The 15,440-nt window shown below is 54.9% G+C and overlaps 2 protein-coding genes across 2 annotated transcripts in view; one reads left to right on the top strand and one right to left on the bottom strand.

Moving 5' to 3' along the window:
- The window catches only part of PLXND1 (plexin D1), an 86,914-nt gene extending 75,689 nt beyond the window's left edge, over positions 1-11,225 (top strand). Inside the window, exons 31-36 of the mRNA XM_064453383.1 lie at positions 871-975; positions 1,781-1,944; positions 3,408-3,555; positions 6,649-6,789; positions 7,727-7,801; positions 8,446-11,225. Of these exons, the coding sequence (XP_064309453.1) occupies positions 871-975; positions 1,781-1,944; positions 3,408-3,555; positions 6,649-6,789; positions 7,727-7,801; positions 8,446-8,562 (750 nt within the window). The 3' untranslated portion in view covers positions 8,563-11,225. The remainder of the gene's footprint in view (positions 1-870; positions 976-1,780; positions 1,945-3,407; positions 3,556-6,648; positions 6,790-7,726; positions 7,802-8,445) is intronic.
- A 2,098-nt stretch (positions 11,226-13,323) lies between these two features.
- Positions 13,324-14,602, bottom strand: LOC135314035 (histone H1.8). The gene is made up of 5 exons (XM_064455708.1): positions 14,587-14,602; positions 14,113-14,399; positions 13,903-14,026; positions 13,749-13,807; positions 13,324-13,677 (listed from the first exon to the last, which is right to left on the bottom strand). Exons 1-5 carry the CDS (start codon positions 14,600-14,602, stop codon positions 13,324-13,326), a joined length of 840 nt encoding a protein of 279 aa, XP_064311778.1.
- Between the last annotated feature and the right edge of the window lie 838 nt (positions 14,603-15,440).

Genomic DNA, 15,440 nt, shown 5'->3' on the forward strand with positions numbered 1-15,440 from the left:
GCTGTCAGCAGCCACAGAGAGTTCGGGAGCACGGTCGGAGAGCGGCGCAGCGCCGCTGGTAGCACCCTGCGCAGCCTTGGTCAAATCACCTACCGGGAGCTCCTGGCATGCCGCCTGCTTCCCAGGGCTGGGGAGATTTATTAGTTCCTGCTTGTGCGCCACACTGGAAGTATGAAGTGCTAAATGTTGCTAAAAGCTGTTATGAAAAAAAGCGTTATGGACAGCAACAATATTTTATAGCCTGATTTTTTTTTTTCTCAGCGAAAGTTTCCATGCTCAAATAGAGTACAGACACACAGCACACGCACACACACGTACATGCAGAGCAAGGAGAGAGGCGGGATGGGAAACCGAATGTGCACATATGAAACAATGCCAAGATGGCCTTAAATGGCTTGCCTAGGTCATTACAGAGCAGCAACTAAGTGACCTGACCAGTGGAATATTATTTTTGTTTTTAAAAAGGCCAGGATAGGCATATTGGCTGATCGTTCTTGCACTTTTTCCAAATTAAGAAAAGCTGGTTTCTGCGGAAGCCTTGAGCATTGCTTCTGGGAGCCTAAACTGCAGCCCCACAGGAGAGCTGCATAGAGACCAGGAAGGCGAGCAGACTAACATGCAAAGTGAGATTGATTGTTTCATTTTCCTCGTCTAGCTAGAGAGAGGCAATAAAGAGTGCAAGAGAAACAAACGTCAGAAAAACTGAGTATTATGAATCACTTTTTTAAAGCCATATAAGGGTGTATTTATAACACAGTAACTGCTTTTTAATTGAATTTTATATGCAGTAGAAATTCTATACTTAGAGGAAAATTCAGTGTGACACTTCCCGAGAGGCGCGCTCTGAACATGTGTTTTATATCGAACCAGGTCCTCCCAACTGATGAATCAGTTGAACATAAGAAGTCCCACAGACAGAGCCATCGGAAGAAAGTCCTTCCAGAGATCTACCTGACGAGGCTGCTCTCCACAAAGGTAGGAGACGGGACGCCCTCGTTCACGGCAGGTGGGATTATTGTTTGTGGTCTGCAGCAAGAAGCCTGCCCCAGGGAAGGAGCACTGCGGGGCCAGTTGCTCTCGAGATGTGGTGGGAGCCTTCTGTCCTGGACGGCTGGAGCGTGTTTAGTGAGGCTGCCGGGCATCACTGGCTCCTTGGGCTCCCTCCAGCTTTCCCTCTGAGCAGCGGCACTGCTGCGTGAAGCCCCACATGAGCCCCGGGCCGGTCTGGGGTCTGTACACATGAAAGGGATGCTGACTGCCTCAGGGCTCATGATGCACAGTTTAGCCCTGAACCCATCTCCCCAGTGAGAGATCCTGCTGGGAAAGGAGATGGAGATGCTCAGCTCTGGGAGCAGGGGGAATGTCTGTGATCTTAATTCAGATTTTAACTTCCCCACTCTCTGCGAGTGCTCAGCTCCAGCAGTTGGGCTCCCAGCCCATCTTTAATCCCAGCATGATGCCTCACTGGAGCAGAGATCACAAGAATGGCCAGCAGTCTCTAGTCTTCTTTGTATTTACTGTGCAGAACAATCACAGATGTGAGATCCTCGCAGTAAGAAAGAAAAATCTTGATGCCAAAAGAAATTAAACCCAAATGCAAGCTAATTATATTGCTCTGCGCAAACAAACCTTTCCCTCCCTGCTTCAGCATCCCCTTTCTCTTCTGATTTATCCAACTGGCAGCAAAAGATTTCCCCTTGTGCGCAGCCCCTCGCGCTGTTTTCCTGAGCTCGGGTGCTGCTGCTTTCCCCAGTTCCCATCATGTGCGCTTGTCCCGCAGGGCACGCTGCAGAAGTTCCTGGACGACTTGTTCAAAGCTATTCTCAGTATCCGAGATGACAAACCACCTGTGGCCGTGAAGTATTTCTTTGACTTCCTAGAGGAGCAAGCAGAGAAAAGAGGGATCACAGACCCCGACACTATGCACATCTGGAAGACCAACAGGTTTGGAAGAGGACATCCCTTCTTTCTTTCCTTCCCTCCATCTCTGAGGAGCAGCACCTGCAAAGCCTTGGTGTCCTGGACTAATCATCAGGATGCTAACTAAAAGTAGAAGAGGGACTTGGAAAACAGTGGCAGAGGGGCAGCAAAAGATGCAGCCAAACACAGGCTTGGAAAGCTTTAAACAAACACGGAGCTCAGGGGAATGGCAAGCTGGGAGAGGCATGGGCAGAACAAACTGGTGCACTAATAGAGATAATTCAAGGAGGAACAGAAGAGGGACGGGATGACGGGGAAAGCAGTGGTGTTAGCTCCAAGCACTGGAGATCTGAGACAGAGTCCAAAAATCATGTCAGGTCTTAAAACATCATGGAGATTTTTAAAAATAGCATATTTGGCACCTTTTCTTTTGCTTTCTTGGTTTTCAGCCTTTCAGGGCATGACTCCTGACTTATCTCTGTAACCGAGCTGAGACTCCCGGGTGTTCACAGGACTCCAGGAGCTGGTGCTGCGACAGTAGCGTGCTGGTGGGCACCGCAGTACTGGGGACCCGGCGGGAGCCATGCTGAGGGATGTGATGGGCGCAGGAATGGGGTGGGGCAGGCAAAGTGAAGGGGGAAAAATAGAGCAGGGGAAAAACAGGAGATTTAACTGGGGAGAGCAGGGATTGTGGAGGGAGCGTCGAGGAGAGGCTCAGCGCTTCTGAGGCTGCAGGGACAGTAACTGTTTCCAGCCCAACATATGAAAATTAAAAACAAATTTGGCTGGGATAGCAGGCATGCAGACACAACCATTGAGATACCGATTTGCCTGCCCTTCATTACCTTTAATTGCCAGTAGAGCAAATACTTAGAGTGGCTTTCGCTCCTCGGCTGCTGAGGAGGAATGGCAGGAAGGGCGAGCGATATACTGAAATGGTGTTGTGGCCAAGTGAGCATTGAAATAACTGGAGGAGAAAATGATGAGAGAGCAGAAAAAAAGACACATGAAATGCATTTCACGGGGCCAGGCTTACCATCAGAACCAGATGACGGTTACTGTTGGGGAAGAAGGAAAAGGAGCTGACACCATTGCTACAAAAATCAGCAAATGGGGAAGCCTGCCTCGACAGCACCATGCAGGCAAATCTGCCAGTGTCTGTCCTGGACCACAGCTGGCTCAGGGAGCTGCTGAAGGAGCAAGGGTATATGTTTGCCTAGACAAGGCTGTACATTAAGTCTCCTGCGTGTGCCACATGCTTCAGCCTGAAAAAGTGTCTCTGCAGGGTGAAGACGTGTGCCTGCCCCTCTAGCTAGGCAGAGGGCCGTATGCTACCAGGATGTGAATAAATAGCAGAACCTGGCTCCTTTTTTTTTTTTGCTTTCTACTATTCACTTTCTATCATCATCTTTCCTGCATTTCCGCCCCACTCTCGCTGGAGTACAAAAATTCACCCAGTGTGTGTTCCTGGCTTGTTTCCCTCGCAGCTTACCTCTGAGGTTTTGGGTCAACATCCTGAAGAACCCCCAGTTCGTCTTCGACATTGACAAGACAGACCACATCGACGCCTGTCTCTCTGTGATAGCCCAGGCCTTCATTGACGCCTGCTCCCTGTCTGACCTGCAGCTGGGCAAGGTACCGTCCGGAGAGGACATCCCACTCCTGCTCGGGCAGTCATAGACACAGACCAGTACGGGTGGGAAAGGGCTGTCGGGGCCACCCAGTCCAACCTGCCCCCGCAGCAGGGCTGGCTGGGAGCCATTTGCTCAGGCTCACGCAGCTAAGTTTTGGCTGACTACAAGGATGAGACCTCCCCCTCCGTTCCCCACCACTTTCTTCAGGCTCGAGTTTGAAATTTGTTCACCCTCCATCACAAGCAGCGGTCAGGGAGTGGGAACACACTGTGGCAGGCAGGAGGGACGAAGGGCAAGGCCCCAGCCCGGAAGGCTCGGCGGACGGAGGGGGACCCAGCCGCTGGCTTGTGTGCTCAGTGTTACCCAGCGGCCGTGTGCGTTGTCCTGCGGTCGCAGGACAGCACCCAGCTTACTCGGCGCAGCGTCTGTAACGCTTCCTGATGGGGCTGAGCCCGGTGACGAACGGTGTCTATCGCGGGCTCGGGCAGGGGTGTAATGTACCGAGGCGAGCACAGGTGGGTGTCAGCTCTGCCCTGCACACAGGCGCGGGGCGCAGGCAGACGTGGCACGGGAGCCCAGCTCCCTCGGTCAGGGCTGGTTGAGGGGACAGCGTTAGCGATCCCGTGACAGCAGCTGAGGGATGATGTAAGCTCCCAGTGGCAGGCTGGAAAATTACGTAGCTTCAGATGAAGCTTTAATAATTGCTGTCAGTGGCTTCTGCACAGCCTCTCACCTGGGAGGGCCGAGGGACGCTCAGGAGGCGAGCCGAGCCGTCGTGAGCATGGGCTGCGCCTGCCCAGGCAGCGCAGACCCGGTCCGGCTCGTGTGGAGGTGTGGAGACTGCCCCGGGGCCATCCCATCGACACCATCCGTCAGCACCTGGGAAGCCCTTGGCAGGCACTGCTGGCAGAGCAGGTGGTGCTCCCCTCCGGCGGCAGCATCTCCGCCACGCGCTGGCCACCTCTGGCGTGCGGTCCGAGCCCAGCGGACTCGGCACACCCGCCCAGGAAGCTACGCCTGCTCCGAGCAAAGGCCAGGCCGCGCAGGCCGCGTCTCCTCTCCCGCCATCGGGCTCCCTCGCACCATCCTGCGGGGCTGGGAGGCAGCGAGACGCCCAGTGCGCATGTTTTCTGTTCTCCCACTGGCTTGGCTGAGCGCAGCGTTGACATTTGAAACTTCCCGACACAAATAAGTTTTATTAAGAAATGCTGTAAGTCGTCCCCCGGCGCCCCCCGCCCGGGGGCTGGCAGCAGCACCGTGCGTGACGTAGAGGGGACCCTACGGAGAGGGGGTGGGAGGCGGGCGCTGCTCAGCGCATCCTCCAGGCCGAGAGCAACAGGAAGCCTTCACTGGGAGAGGTTAATACTGGAGGAAGATCTAATGAGTGCTTGATTTTGTGTTTGTTTGGGTTTTGGACTTTTTTTTTTTGCATGTGTTACGAAACACCTACAATTTGTCCTTGTCAAGCAGTGGATGAGGGGAAGAGGGGTCAGCTGGAGTCAGATGGCAGATGGAAACATTTTTCAGGAATACAATAGCATAAGTGAAGGAATTGTTGAGTAATGTGGGAAGAATAAATCCTCAGCATAAAAATCAGCTTGCACATACACACAGTATATCACTGACCGTTTTCCAGGCTGGATTCTTCCCCTGGTTTCAGCATTTTGCTCTTGAATACTGCAAATGTGAGAGCAGACTCAGACTCTGTACATCTACAGTGTGCAAGCAGTTAATAAACCAGTACCCGTCTCTTCATAGTACGGGCAAATTAGGCTCAAATTAAGAAATAACTTTAAAAAGAGGCAGCATGGGTTTCTTTTGTTTTTCCAAGGGGAAAAAAAAAATGTGAGCAGGCTCTGTAACTTGGCTATATTCCTGTAATGTCTTGTCATTGGGTTTGAAAATAAACTGCTGTGGTATCTGGTGCCACAGCCTGGTGCCCACTTCCCATTTCCCCTGCAGCATTAGCCACGCTACATATTGCAGCAGCAGATTGCAGTTACCCCAGGCTTCCTTATTTACTGCCCGATAGAGCTGAGGATGCTGCCTCCATGGCTGGAGCCCTGCCATGCTGGTGTCCTCTGAAGATCCTCCCCCCCCACACCTGTCAGAGCATCAGGGAGCAGCCCTGCACTCCGGTGTTCGGGCAGTGAGACACGGTGATCTTGCTCCCCTCTGTGTCCCTGAGTCTGGGGCTGTTTCCCTTTGGGATGCAACACTGGGCCAGTCAGCCAGGTTCATTCCTGGGGTAATGATATCAGCAGGGCAGGATTGCCTTAAGGTTAAAATCATTTATGCTTGTGTTTGCAAGGAGTGCAGGCAGGGTTATGCCTTCACTGGTACAACCTGATTGTGTGGCTGGGAGGCTAAGACTGCTTTGTCCAAGCTGACATTAATCAAGAGAGCTCAGTATTTTCTGTTAATTACTTCGCATGCACTCAATATAGGCCAGGCAGGCTGGGTTAGCCAATGCAAAATAAATCAAAGCTACAAGAAAAATCCAAGAGCAACATTTCAACTGATGAAGTTCAGCTTGTAAGAGAGCTTTGTTCTTTGGTTTAAATCAAGCTGGCTGCTCAAGAGACCTGAGTAAATGCATGCAGAAGCCCTGCCCTTGTTACCAATTTCTACATGCAGAGCCACGGAGCACAAGTGTTTTATCTAACATAGCCATGCTACATTTATCTGCAGAGCATCGCCTGGCAGCAAGCCGCCTTGCCTGACCCTGTGCATGATTTTCAGCCTGCCCTTGTGGCAAATTAAAACACATTGACACAGCCCACCTTCACTGGCATTGTAGCTAACAAACGTTTAGCTGATGCTAGGAAGAAGGGCTGAGGGATGGTGCCGTGGCTCTGCAGCACCTGGATGTGTTTGATCAAGCACCTCTGTTATTAGCTGTTTTGTGCCTCAGCGCCATCCCACCGCACTCCTGCCTGTGTAAAGCCAGGACCGAAGACATAGTTGTTTCCTGAACCCAGAAGTCGCTGAAGCCTGTGTCTGATGGTTAGCATTTTGGTCAGACAAACAAGATAAGAAGTTTTCAGCCAGGAGCAATACGGTGTCTGATTGTGGTATCTCACCCTCGCTCTAGGACTCCCCGACCAATAAACTACTGTATGCCAAGGAGATCCCCGAGTATAGGAAGATAGTGCAGCGATACTACAAGCAAATCCACGACATGCCCCCGCTCAGCGAGCAGGAAATGAACGCCCACCTCGCGGAGGAATCGTGGGTAAGGCGCGCTGGGCTGCAGCGGGTGGAGGGGGGCTCGGCCGGTGCGCGCCGGTGCCAGGGGTGGGGTCGGGTCTGCAGGCTCAGCGCTGCTCGCTCCGGCAGGGCACCAAGCCCGCTCTGCTCTGGCTGGCAGCAGGAGTCAGCGAACAGCAGGGAGCACAGGTAGGCTGTAATCAGCTACTTCTGGAAGGAGCACACAAGAAAGGATATTTTGCCTCAAACTTCCACGGACAGCCTTCATCTGACCTAATTCCAAGCATCTTCAATTACTGCCGGAGCTGCAGTAAACACCCACAAGTTAGCTTGAACCTAAGTAGCTTTGGCACCACTGGGAGTTGAAAGCAAAATTCAGTGCCAAAGAGCCAGGATGTTTGGAAAAGGATCTGCGCAGCCCCCCGGCCAGCTGGCCCTTGGATGCCGACTGCCAGGGCCGCCCCGAGTCCCAGGCAGTCCGCTGGCAGCCAGCCGTGGCAGCCAGCCCGGGTGCGGGATGCCGGCCCTGGTACCAGCTATGGGAGCTGGCAGCCACGCTCCGGATCTGAGTCCTGCCAGCGATGCGCCACAGCTTCCTCAAAATCAAACCATCTCCCTGTGGTGTTTTAGCTTCAGCCACTGAGCAGGTTTTATTTCCATCGGCATTCCTCTGCCCAGCTCTTGTGCTGCTCCATCCTTTGAAATGGCTTTGAGCACAGAGGGGTAAACAGTGCTATCAAGTGTGGGCATTTAAGGCTGCCTTTAAAAAGACTGAAACCATTTCTAATGTAAAGAAATGCACCTTCCTTTAAGGAGTAAGTCAAAACTCAGGCTTTATCAATGCAACCGTAACAAAAATAGCCAGGCAAAGCCTTCTTTTAATCTAGTTAATGCCTGCTGATGGGCTTGAACTCACCGCATCACATTAATATTCCTCCCCTCCTTGTTCTGTCTTTATAAAGAAATACCGGAACGAATTCAACACCAACGTCGCCATGGCTGAGATATACAAATACGCCAAGAGATACCGCTCCCAGGTAAGCGGGTTCAGCTGCACTCAGGCCCCAGCGTACCTGTGGCGGGGATAACAAGCGGTACGTTGTAACCGAGCGGTCAGATGCCGGCAGCCGGTCCCTCAGGAAAGGCATTATCGGTTTTTGCATAATCTCATACACATATGTAATATATGCGCACACACACAGACACACCTACTCTCCTATCCCTTGGCTGACGACATCTTGGGAGAGAAGGCCAATTATTCCTAGCTGATTTTAACAGCATTTGGCTGGGCCAGACTGAAGCTGGGCTTGCCTGATGTGTAGACCCACAAGTGCTTTCAGGAGGGCAGAGCATGCTGGTAGAGTCCACACCCAAAACAACCTGCCGCCCGCCACCCCCAGCTGAGGCACTGGCCCTGGCTGGCTCCTGACCCCCTGCACCCTCGTGCTGCGGGCTGGCTCTTTGCCGTGAGCTTTATTATGGCAGTGGGTTTCGGTTGTGTCCCCCTGCCGTCCCACCCCCGGCATGGGGGCTCGGCTGTGCCCCGGAGCAGCTAGCGGTGCTGGGGTGTGTGAGCGCCGGGACTGTGGGGCAGGGTGGGCTCTCCCCATCGGAGGTCTGGCTGGGCTTCGGGCTCCCCTGCCACACGCCTCAGCCACCCGCCTGCTCGCGTCTTCTGCAGATCGTGGCCGCCCTGGACACCAACCCCACGACGAAGCGCACCCAGCTCCAGCACAAGTTCGAGCAAGTGATCGCGCTCATGGAGGATAACATCTACGAGTGCTGCAGCGAAGCCTAGGCTGACTGCAGCCCTGGAAGTGACCTTCTCTGCAGCACAGTGCCGTAGGGAACCTGCCTTCAGCCGCGGATACGCCGCGGGTCCACTGTGGATCACCTCCGCCAGGGTCATTCTCAAACCAGCCTTGTGGTGGGGGTGGGCCTGGCCCGCGGCTGAAGGGCTCCCTCACCTAACAAGAAGCCACGAGACACCTTCCGAGGGGCTCAAAAACCCTCTGGTCTGCACTGTGGCACCCATAATTTATTTGCTGCCAGCCAGAAATGGAGACGTGACATTTGTGGCAAGCTCAGTTCACCAATTCCCTCTGATCAGCACCGGAGCTGCCAGCAGCTCCCTACATTCCTGTTTGTGGTTCCTCGGGATGAGAGACAGGGCTGCAGAAGCCATAACAATAGACGCAAAGCAGAAGGGCAGCCTCAGGGAGTAACAAGCGGAGACAGCAAAGGCCATCGGAGCAATGCCTGAGCTCCCTTCCACATCATCCCTCTGACATCCTTGTCTTTCCAACACCAGGGACTCTATCAACTGTTCACTATCTGCTGCATTCTGTGTATTTTCGTGCCTTTTAATTTTTGTACTGTATGTGTAAACATAACCACTCCTCCCTCTGAGACTTGGGCATAACGGGGAACTCGGGGCCGAGACAAAGTAGTTGCTTCCCAAGTAGTGAAGGCATGGTGAAAGCACTTTATCCCCTGACAAAGCAAGCTGTTATGGAGCCAGAGGGAGCATGTTACATGTTAGACAGCGTGGGAAGGGCTGTTCCCCCTCCCCCAGGCTCCCAGATCTGCGTGCACGGTGAGCTGGAGTTGCAGTGGGTAGGCAAATACCCCCTAGTGACCCACCTTCAGCCAGCTGGTCACAGCCATGGCTTCTGCCTAGAAGCAGAAGACCGGGGTAGCAGGTGAGGGGAAGGACTTCTGCCTTGCCCTCCAGTCTCCCTGCCACGCTGGCTGCACGCACACATCTATGGCACCGTCCCAGCTCTGCCCTGGTAACACCACTCATGCCAGGAGGGGTTCACTCCTGCTGACAGCCCTCTGATCGAGTGACTTGAGCCATGTGCAGGGCAAAACACCAGGTAGCATCTTCCCTCCCTCTCCCCCACATGCTACAGCATCTCCCTGTGATCATCACCAGAAAATGAGGTCAGTGCTACAGCAGCTTGTTCTGGTTGCTTTGGACCCAGCCCACCATGGTTGTGGCCTGAGAGCAACCAAGAGAGCACAGTTGTGCTGCATATCCAGCCCTTTTCTTGGCCCGTAAAGGCAAAGGCACTGGACCCGCTCCCCTGGCAGCATGATGCTCTCGCTCACGGGGCCAGTAGAACCGCTCCAGCATCCCAAGCTGCAAACAAAGGCAGAAAGTGTCTGACACCTCCTCGCACTGGGGTCAGCGAGCAGGGTCCCGCTGTGCAGGCTGAGAAGCTTCACTGCCGTCCCGCAGCACACGTGCTGGGGCAAACCCCCAACCCAGCGTGGTGGCCCTTTCTCCTTCGTGCTGGCAACTTTCCTTTCTGCAGCCGGGGAGCCGTGACCGCTCCAGGCTTCCCCAGCGTCACACAGGCCCCTCTGTAGAGGCTGGACCACAGCGACCGCCATGTGCTTGAAGCCAGCATTAACATGCAGGCAAAGGCAACCTGCCCATGAAAGCTAAACCCAGCCACGGCCACTGCATTTTCAAACTGCCAAATAGAAAAGAAAAAGGAAAAAAAAAAAAAGAAAAAAGTTACTACCTCACTCTAGGCAGGGTCTAAGGTGAGCCTCCGTTACTCATCCAGCTGGCAAGGATACAACCTGGTATTAGATGACTTTGGTCCACCAAAACTCCTCCTGGGTGACTCACTGCCATGGACAGGTGGCCTCCATCCCATCGTTTCCAGTAATGCCACATTTGTCAGAAATTGGAACGTCAGAATTGTGTGTGTGTATATAGATATCTATTTTAAAACAAATGATAGACTTTATCCAGTATGTTAACAGCGGGGGCGGGGGGGAGGGATGGGAGGGAAAGGGGAAGAACAGAGTTTTTAAAAAGAAAGAGAACTACAGAAAAGTACATACACTGTGGAGGTTTCAATGTCTTTGCTGAGGATGTGGCTTCAGAACAGAAACTGTAAGAATGTAGCTGGGCTACATTTTATTTTGAAAGCGATTTCACAAAAAAGAATCTTGAATTATTTTTTTTTTTCTTTAGAAACTGTGAATAGCTGCCAGAGATATAGGCAGGCCCAGCACAGGGAAGGCAAGGGTGAGAAGGACCAAGGTAGCAGAGAATGTTGAGCTTGGCTGGAGGTGGGAAAAGGACCATGGAGCAATAGCCCCATGCTGTTACAAGGAAAGATTACGGATGAGCCGATAGTATAGTTTGCCTCCAGGTGATGTCACTGGGCCATGTATTGGGGCCTATTGCTTTATTATTTAATTTTCTTCCAAAGCAAAAAAAAAAAAAAGGATAAAAAAGTTGCTACAACCATTTTAAAGAAACATCTTCAACGGAGCAGAAGCTTGGGGGTTTGTAGTGTTGCCTTAAACCCCCGAGCCCTTTGTAACATGTTTTTAAACTTTGGCACGTGTTGTGGCTGTAGTGCCCTTACCTGCTGTGTAGTGGAAGTGGCAGACTCTTGGAAAAGCCTATCTTTGTAATAAAACAAGGTGCTGAAACCTGCGTAGTGAAGTTCCTGCCTGCGCACAGAGGACACGCGACTTGGTGGAGGACACCCATTGCCACCTGCGAGGTCAGGCTGCTGTCCCTTGCCCAAGGACGGGGTGCCTCTCCTCCCATGCCACCCTGCCCGGCCTGCCGACCACCGCACTCACCCAGTGCAGAAGCACGGAGAGGAGGGCAGCCCTCAGGGGTGTGCAGTGAGCTTTGCATGTATGAGATGCACCGTGCTCGGGATCAGCGGCTCAGCTGATAACCACCTTCTTTCCATACGAGATGGGTTCTTACCCCTTTGAGCTGCAGAGCCCTGGTTTCCTGCAGAGCACACTGTGGCCACGCACCGCTTCCCCTGCCCAGTACCACAGCTCCCACCAGAACAGGACCTGGCATGGGAGGGGGAAGACCTGTGCGAGGAGACAACCACGCACCTGAACCGACTGCATGCTGTGCTACACACATGAAGACCAGTAACACCACAGCAGCACCCAGGGCTGGGCACCCTGACCTCTGCCAGGTGCCATGAGCCCACAAGACAGTGTCTTCTACCATCCCTGGGGAGCCCAGAGCCTATTCTGCCCCACCGCTGCCACCAGCCCTCGAGGCTTCTGGCTTCAGCGCCATGACACCAGCCGCAGCCTGCAGGTCATAACAACCATGGCATTGCTAAATCCTCTCTCTTCCACCCCTCCCAGTAAAAGCTGCTCTTTCCAGGCACCAGGGAGATTTTGTTTTCCCACTAGAAAGTTGATTCTTAGTAAAGCTAAATCCAGCCATTAAATGATTTGGCCTCAGAGTAAAAGAGCCTCATCTTTCACACTGGGTGACTAATGAGAGAGGACACAGCTCCTGCCCAGTTCTGTTATGGGACATTTCCATGCTAGCAACCAGTGCTTTGTGAGGTTAACCGTCACCAGAGGGCCAGGCCAGCTTTGCTCGGCTATTGCCAGAGCATCCCCCACCCTGTCCCTGCAGGGACACAAGTTTTGGCTCCATTAAAGATGGATCAACATGGCCAAGGCTAAAGTTTAAAGAGAAGTTAGTTTACTCAGCTCTTGCTTAAGCCCCAAAGCAAGGCTAGGAGCCTTGGAGGGCATTGGCAAGGCCAGCTGAAGATTAGCAAAATCCTCTTTAGGAAGAGAGTTTTACTTCCACTTATTTTTTCCTGCCCAGGAGGACTGTAACCCTTTGCATTATCAGACTGACCTTCAGAAGGGCTCTGTTCTGTACAGAGCAAGAGAAATTCAGGCATTTGAAGTTATTAAATGAAAGTGTTCATATGTTGACCCACAGGAGCTAGAAAGACAGGTTTAGAGGTGGACACTGTGCCACTGATAGATAACAAGAGCAGTAACGTGAGCAATGCTGCAGTCCACAGCAAACACCCAAAACGTTTTTTGGGCCCTAAAACACCTCTAAGTTGTTCTTCCCATGGTTAGAGCACAGGCAGCTCCCACCTGCACCGGGGACCCTTGCCCATGGCACGCACCTGGACCTGCTGCCCTGGCACTCCTGTAATCCCAGCTCAGCCAGGCATTAGCACAAGGGCAGCCAGGAGGGCAGAGGGCCAGACACCTACCCCACAGAGGGGCTGTGGGCACCACAGCTCCACACCACAGGACCGGCCAAGCCTGAGCTTTGCAGTGCCCAGGGGTGCCAGCATGCTCTGTCCCACTGGTCCCAGGGCCCCCTGCCTGGGCCATCACCTGGCACTGGGTCTCAGCACCAGCCTGGACAGACACAGCCCCCAGAGCACTCCCCCCACCAGCCCCCAGGTGTGCCACCATGGCCAGCAGCTGGGGATACATGGGGACAGACAGGGCACCTCGCCATGACAGCAGGCACCAGCTCACTGCCATGCCACGCAGGACGAGGCCAGGGCTGGGGGATTTTGGTGCTGAGGGATGGGAGTGCAGGGGCAGTCCCCCACAAGCAGGGCAGCAGTCAGGCCATTTCATGAGTGAAGCAGCTTTATTAGCAGGAGGTAAACACAGAATTAAAACCTGTCCTGGGGACTAAAACCGACCCAGACCCAGTGGGCCCAGGCCCAGCTGGAAGCAGGGCTGGGCTCCCATGGGGAGCGGGGCTGCCCAGGACCCACTATGGAGCCTTTCTGCCTGCTGAGGTAGAGACTGCCTTCCGCAGCCTGGCCTCCCCCTGGCTGGCTTCTGGGGCTGCCCGGGGCTTCCTCGCCTTGCCTTGACCCCCCTTCGCCTTGGGGGCATCTTGCTGTGCCCTCTTGGGTGCCTTCCCCTTGCTCTTTCCCACTGGGGCCTTTCGGGGCCCCTTTGCCCCGGCAGCCACAGGGCTGTCACCATTGCCCCCTCCCGCATCCTCAGCGGCCGGAGACGCAGGACACTGTGAACGCCCTTTGCCAGTAGCCCGGGGGCGGCTGGCAGCTGGCAGGGACTTTGCTCCATCGCTCCTGGGCTTTGCTGCTGCTGGCGGCTGGGCCTGGAGGGGAAAGAGCACCTCAGCTGCTGCCATGCCACGAGCCACCAGCCTCACCACCGAGCCCTACTCACGTTTGTGGGCTTCGCCCTTGGCTTCCGCTTTGTTGCTGTCGGCTTCTTCTCTGCAGCGCCTGTGGGAGAAAGGGCAGCGAATGAGCCCGAGCAGGGGCCTCTCCACAGGGCTGGGGCAGCCCCGGGGCGGCTCGTGGCACCACCAGCCCTTTACCTTGCTGTTGCGCGGGGGCCCGGGGAGGCTTGGTGGCCCCTTTCCGTCCCGGCTTCGGGGCCTGGCCCCCATCAGGATCTGCCTGGCCTGGTGGCTGCTTGTGCCGCGGCTTCTTGGGGGCTAACTGGGGGCAAGAGAGGGGTGGAGGCGAGGGCAGGCAGCACCTCAGCCCCCAGCCCTGCCGCTTCGGGGCTGGCAGACCCGGCTTACCTTGAAGCGGCCGGTGGCCCCCATGGCAGAGGAGTTGTGGGGCCGTACCAGGTCCCCACGGCTCAGCCCCTTGCTCAGTGCCTGCTTCAGCAGGTACTTAAGGCGGATGGGGTCCACAGTGGGGTACTTGGCCAGGATGAACCGCTTGATGGCAATGACAGAGGCACCCTTCTTCTCATCCTGAGCCCGCAGCGCCTCAATAACCATGTGCAGGGTGGGGGGGTGCGGGGGCCGTCGGCCCCGGAGCAGCAGACCTGGGAGCTGAGCTGTGCCAGCAGCTTCAGCTGCTGGGAGAGACAAAGAGGCACCTCTTGGGACCCAGGCCCAGCCCCAAGGGCTGTAAAGCCCCCCAAAAGCCAAGCAGCCATGACCCTGCTCATCCCTGCAGCCTCACAGGGACCAAGGCCACCAGAGCCCAGCCCCACAGAAGCCACAGCTCTGCTGGGACCCCACAGCGCTCAGCAAGCCCCTTACCTAGCTGAGGCTCCATGACAGCACACACACGCCTCCCCAAACACACCAGGCTAAAGCCCCAAGCCCAGAGTGCACCAGCTCTGCTCACAGCACCACTGCCCTTACTCACAGGCTCACCTTGCTCCCAGCTAATTTATCTGATTAGCACCCTAACTGCAGGGGCTGGTTAGCAGCTGCTAATTGCCCTGGTTGCCACCCCAGTGGGAGCAGGTGGCTGGGAAGCTGATTGCCCCTTGCCAAAACTTTGCGAGGGGCTGGATGGAGAAGGGGCATGTCTGAGCAGAGGGTTTGGAGAGGGGCAAGGGGAGGGTGGGGGGGTGTCACCAGGGTGAGCACCCTGAGCATGCAGGGCCGTTGCTTGGTGGGTGGTGGGGTGCTGGGCTTGCAGCTGGCTGATGGCACTCAGTGTGGGGCAGAGGGGGAGCCAGCCATGGTTGGGGCCCACATGGGACCTGTTCCCGGTACCCTGGTGTGGCATGCTGGCTCCCTTCGCCTGGGATGGTGCCACTGGGAAGTGGGGGCTGCACTGCCAAGAGAGCCTAATAATTGGGAGGGGAGGGAATGATCCCACAAACAAGAGGAGGAAAATTGAGAGCTGCTTTGGTGGCCAGCAAAGGCCAAAGGAGGAGCGACTCCCCTACAGTAGCCCCAGGTGTGCACTCATGAGCAGGATCCCCCCACTTGCCTCTGCTGCTGAATCCCACTGTGCTCAGGGGAGAGCACTCCCAGCCTGACACGTGGGCAACCCCTCCATGTCCCCGCCATATCCCCTCCGTGCCAGCTCCTGGTGCAGCCACCATCCCATGCTGAGGATATGTGCCACATGTGAGCTGAGCCCTTGGCCATCTGGGGTC

The sequence above is a fragment of the Phalacrocorax carbo genome, chromosome 6 (genome assembly GCF_963921805.1).
Source record: "Phalacrocorax carbo chromosome 6, bPhaCar2.1, whole genome shotgun sequence".
Lineage (NCBI taxonomy): Eukaryota > Metazoa > Chordata > Aves > Suliformes > Phalacrocoracidae > Phalacrocorax > Phalacrocorax carbo.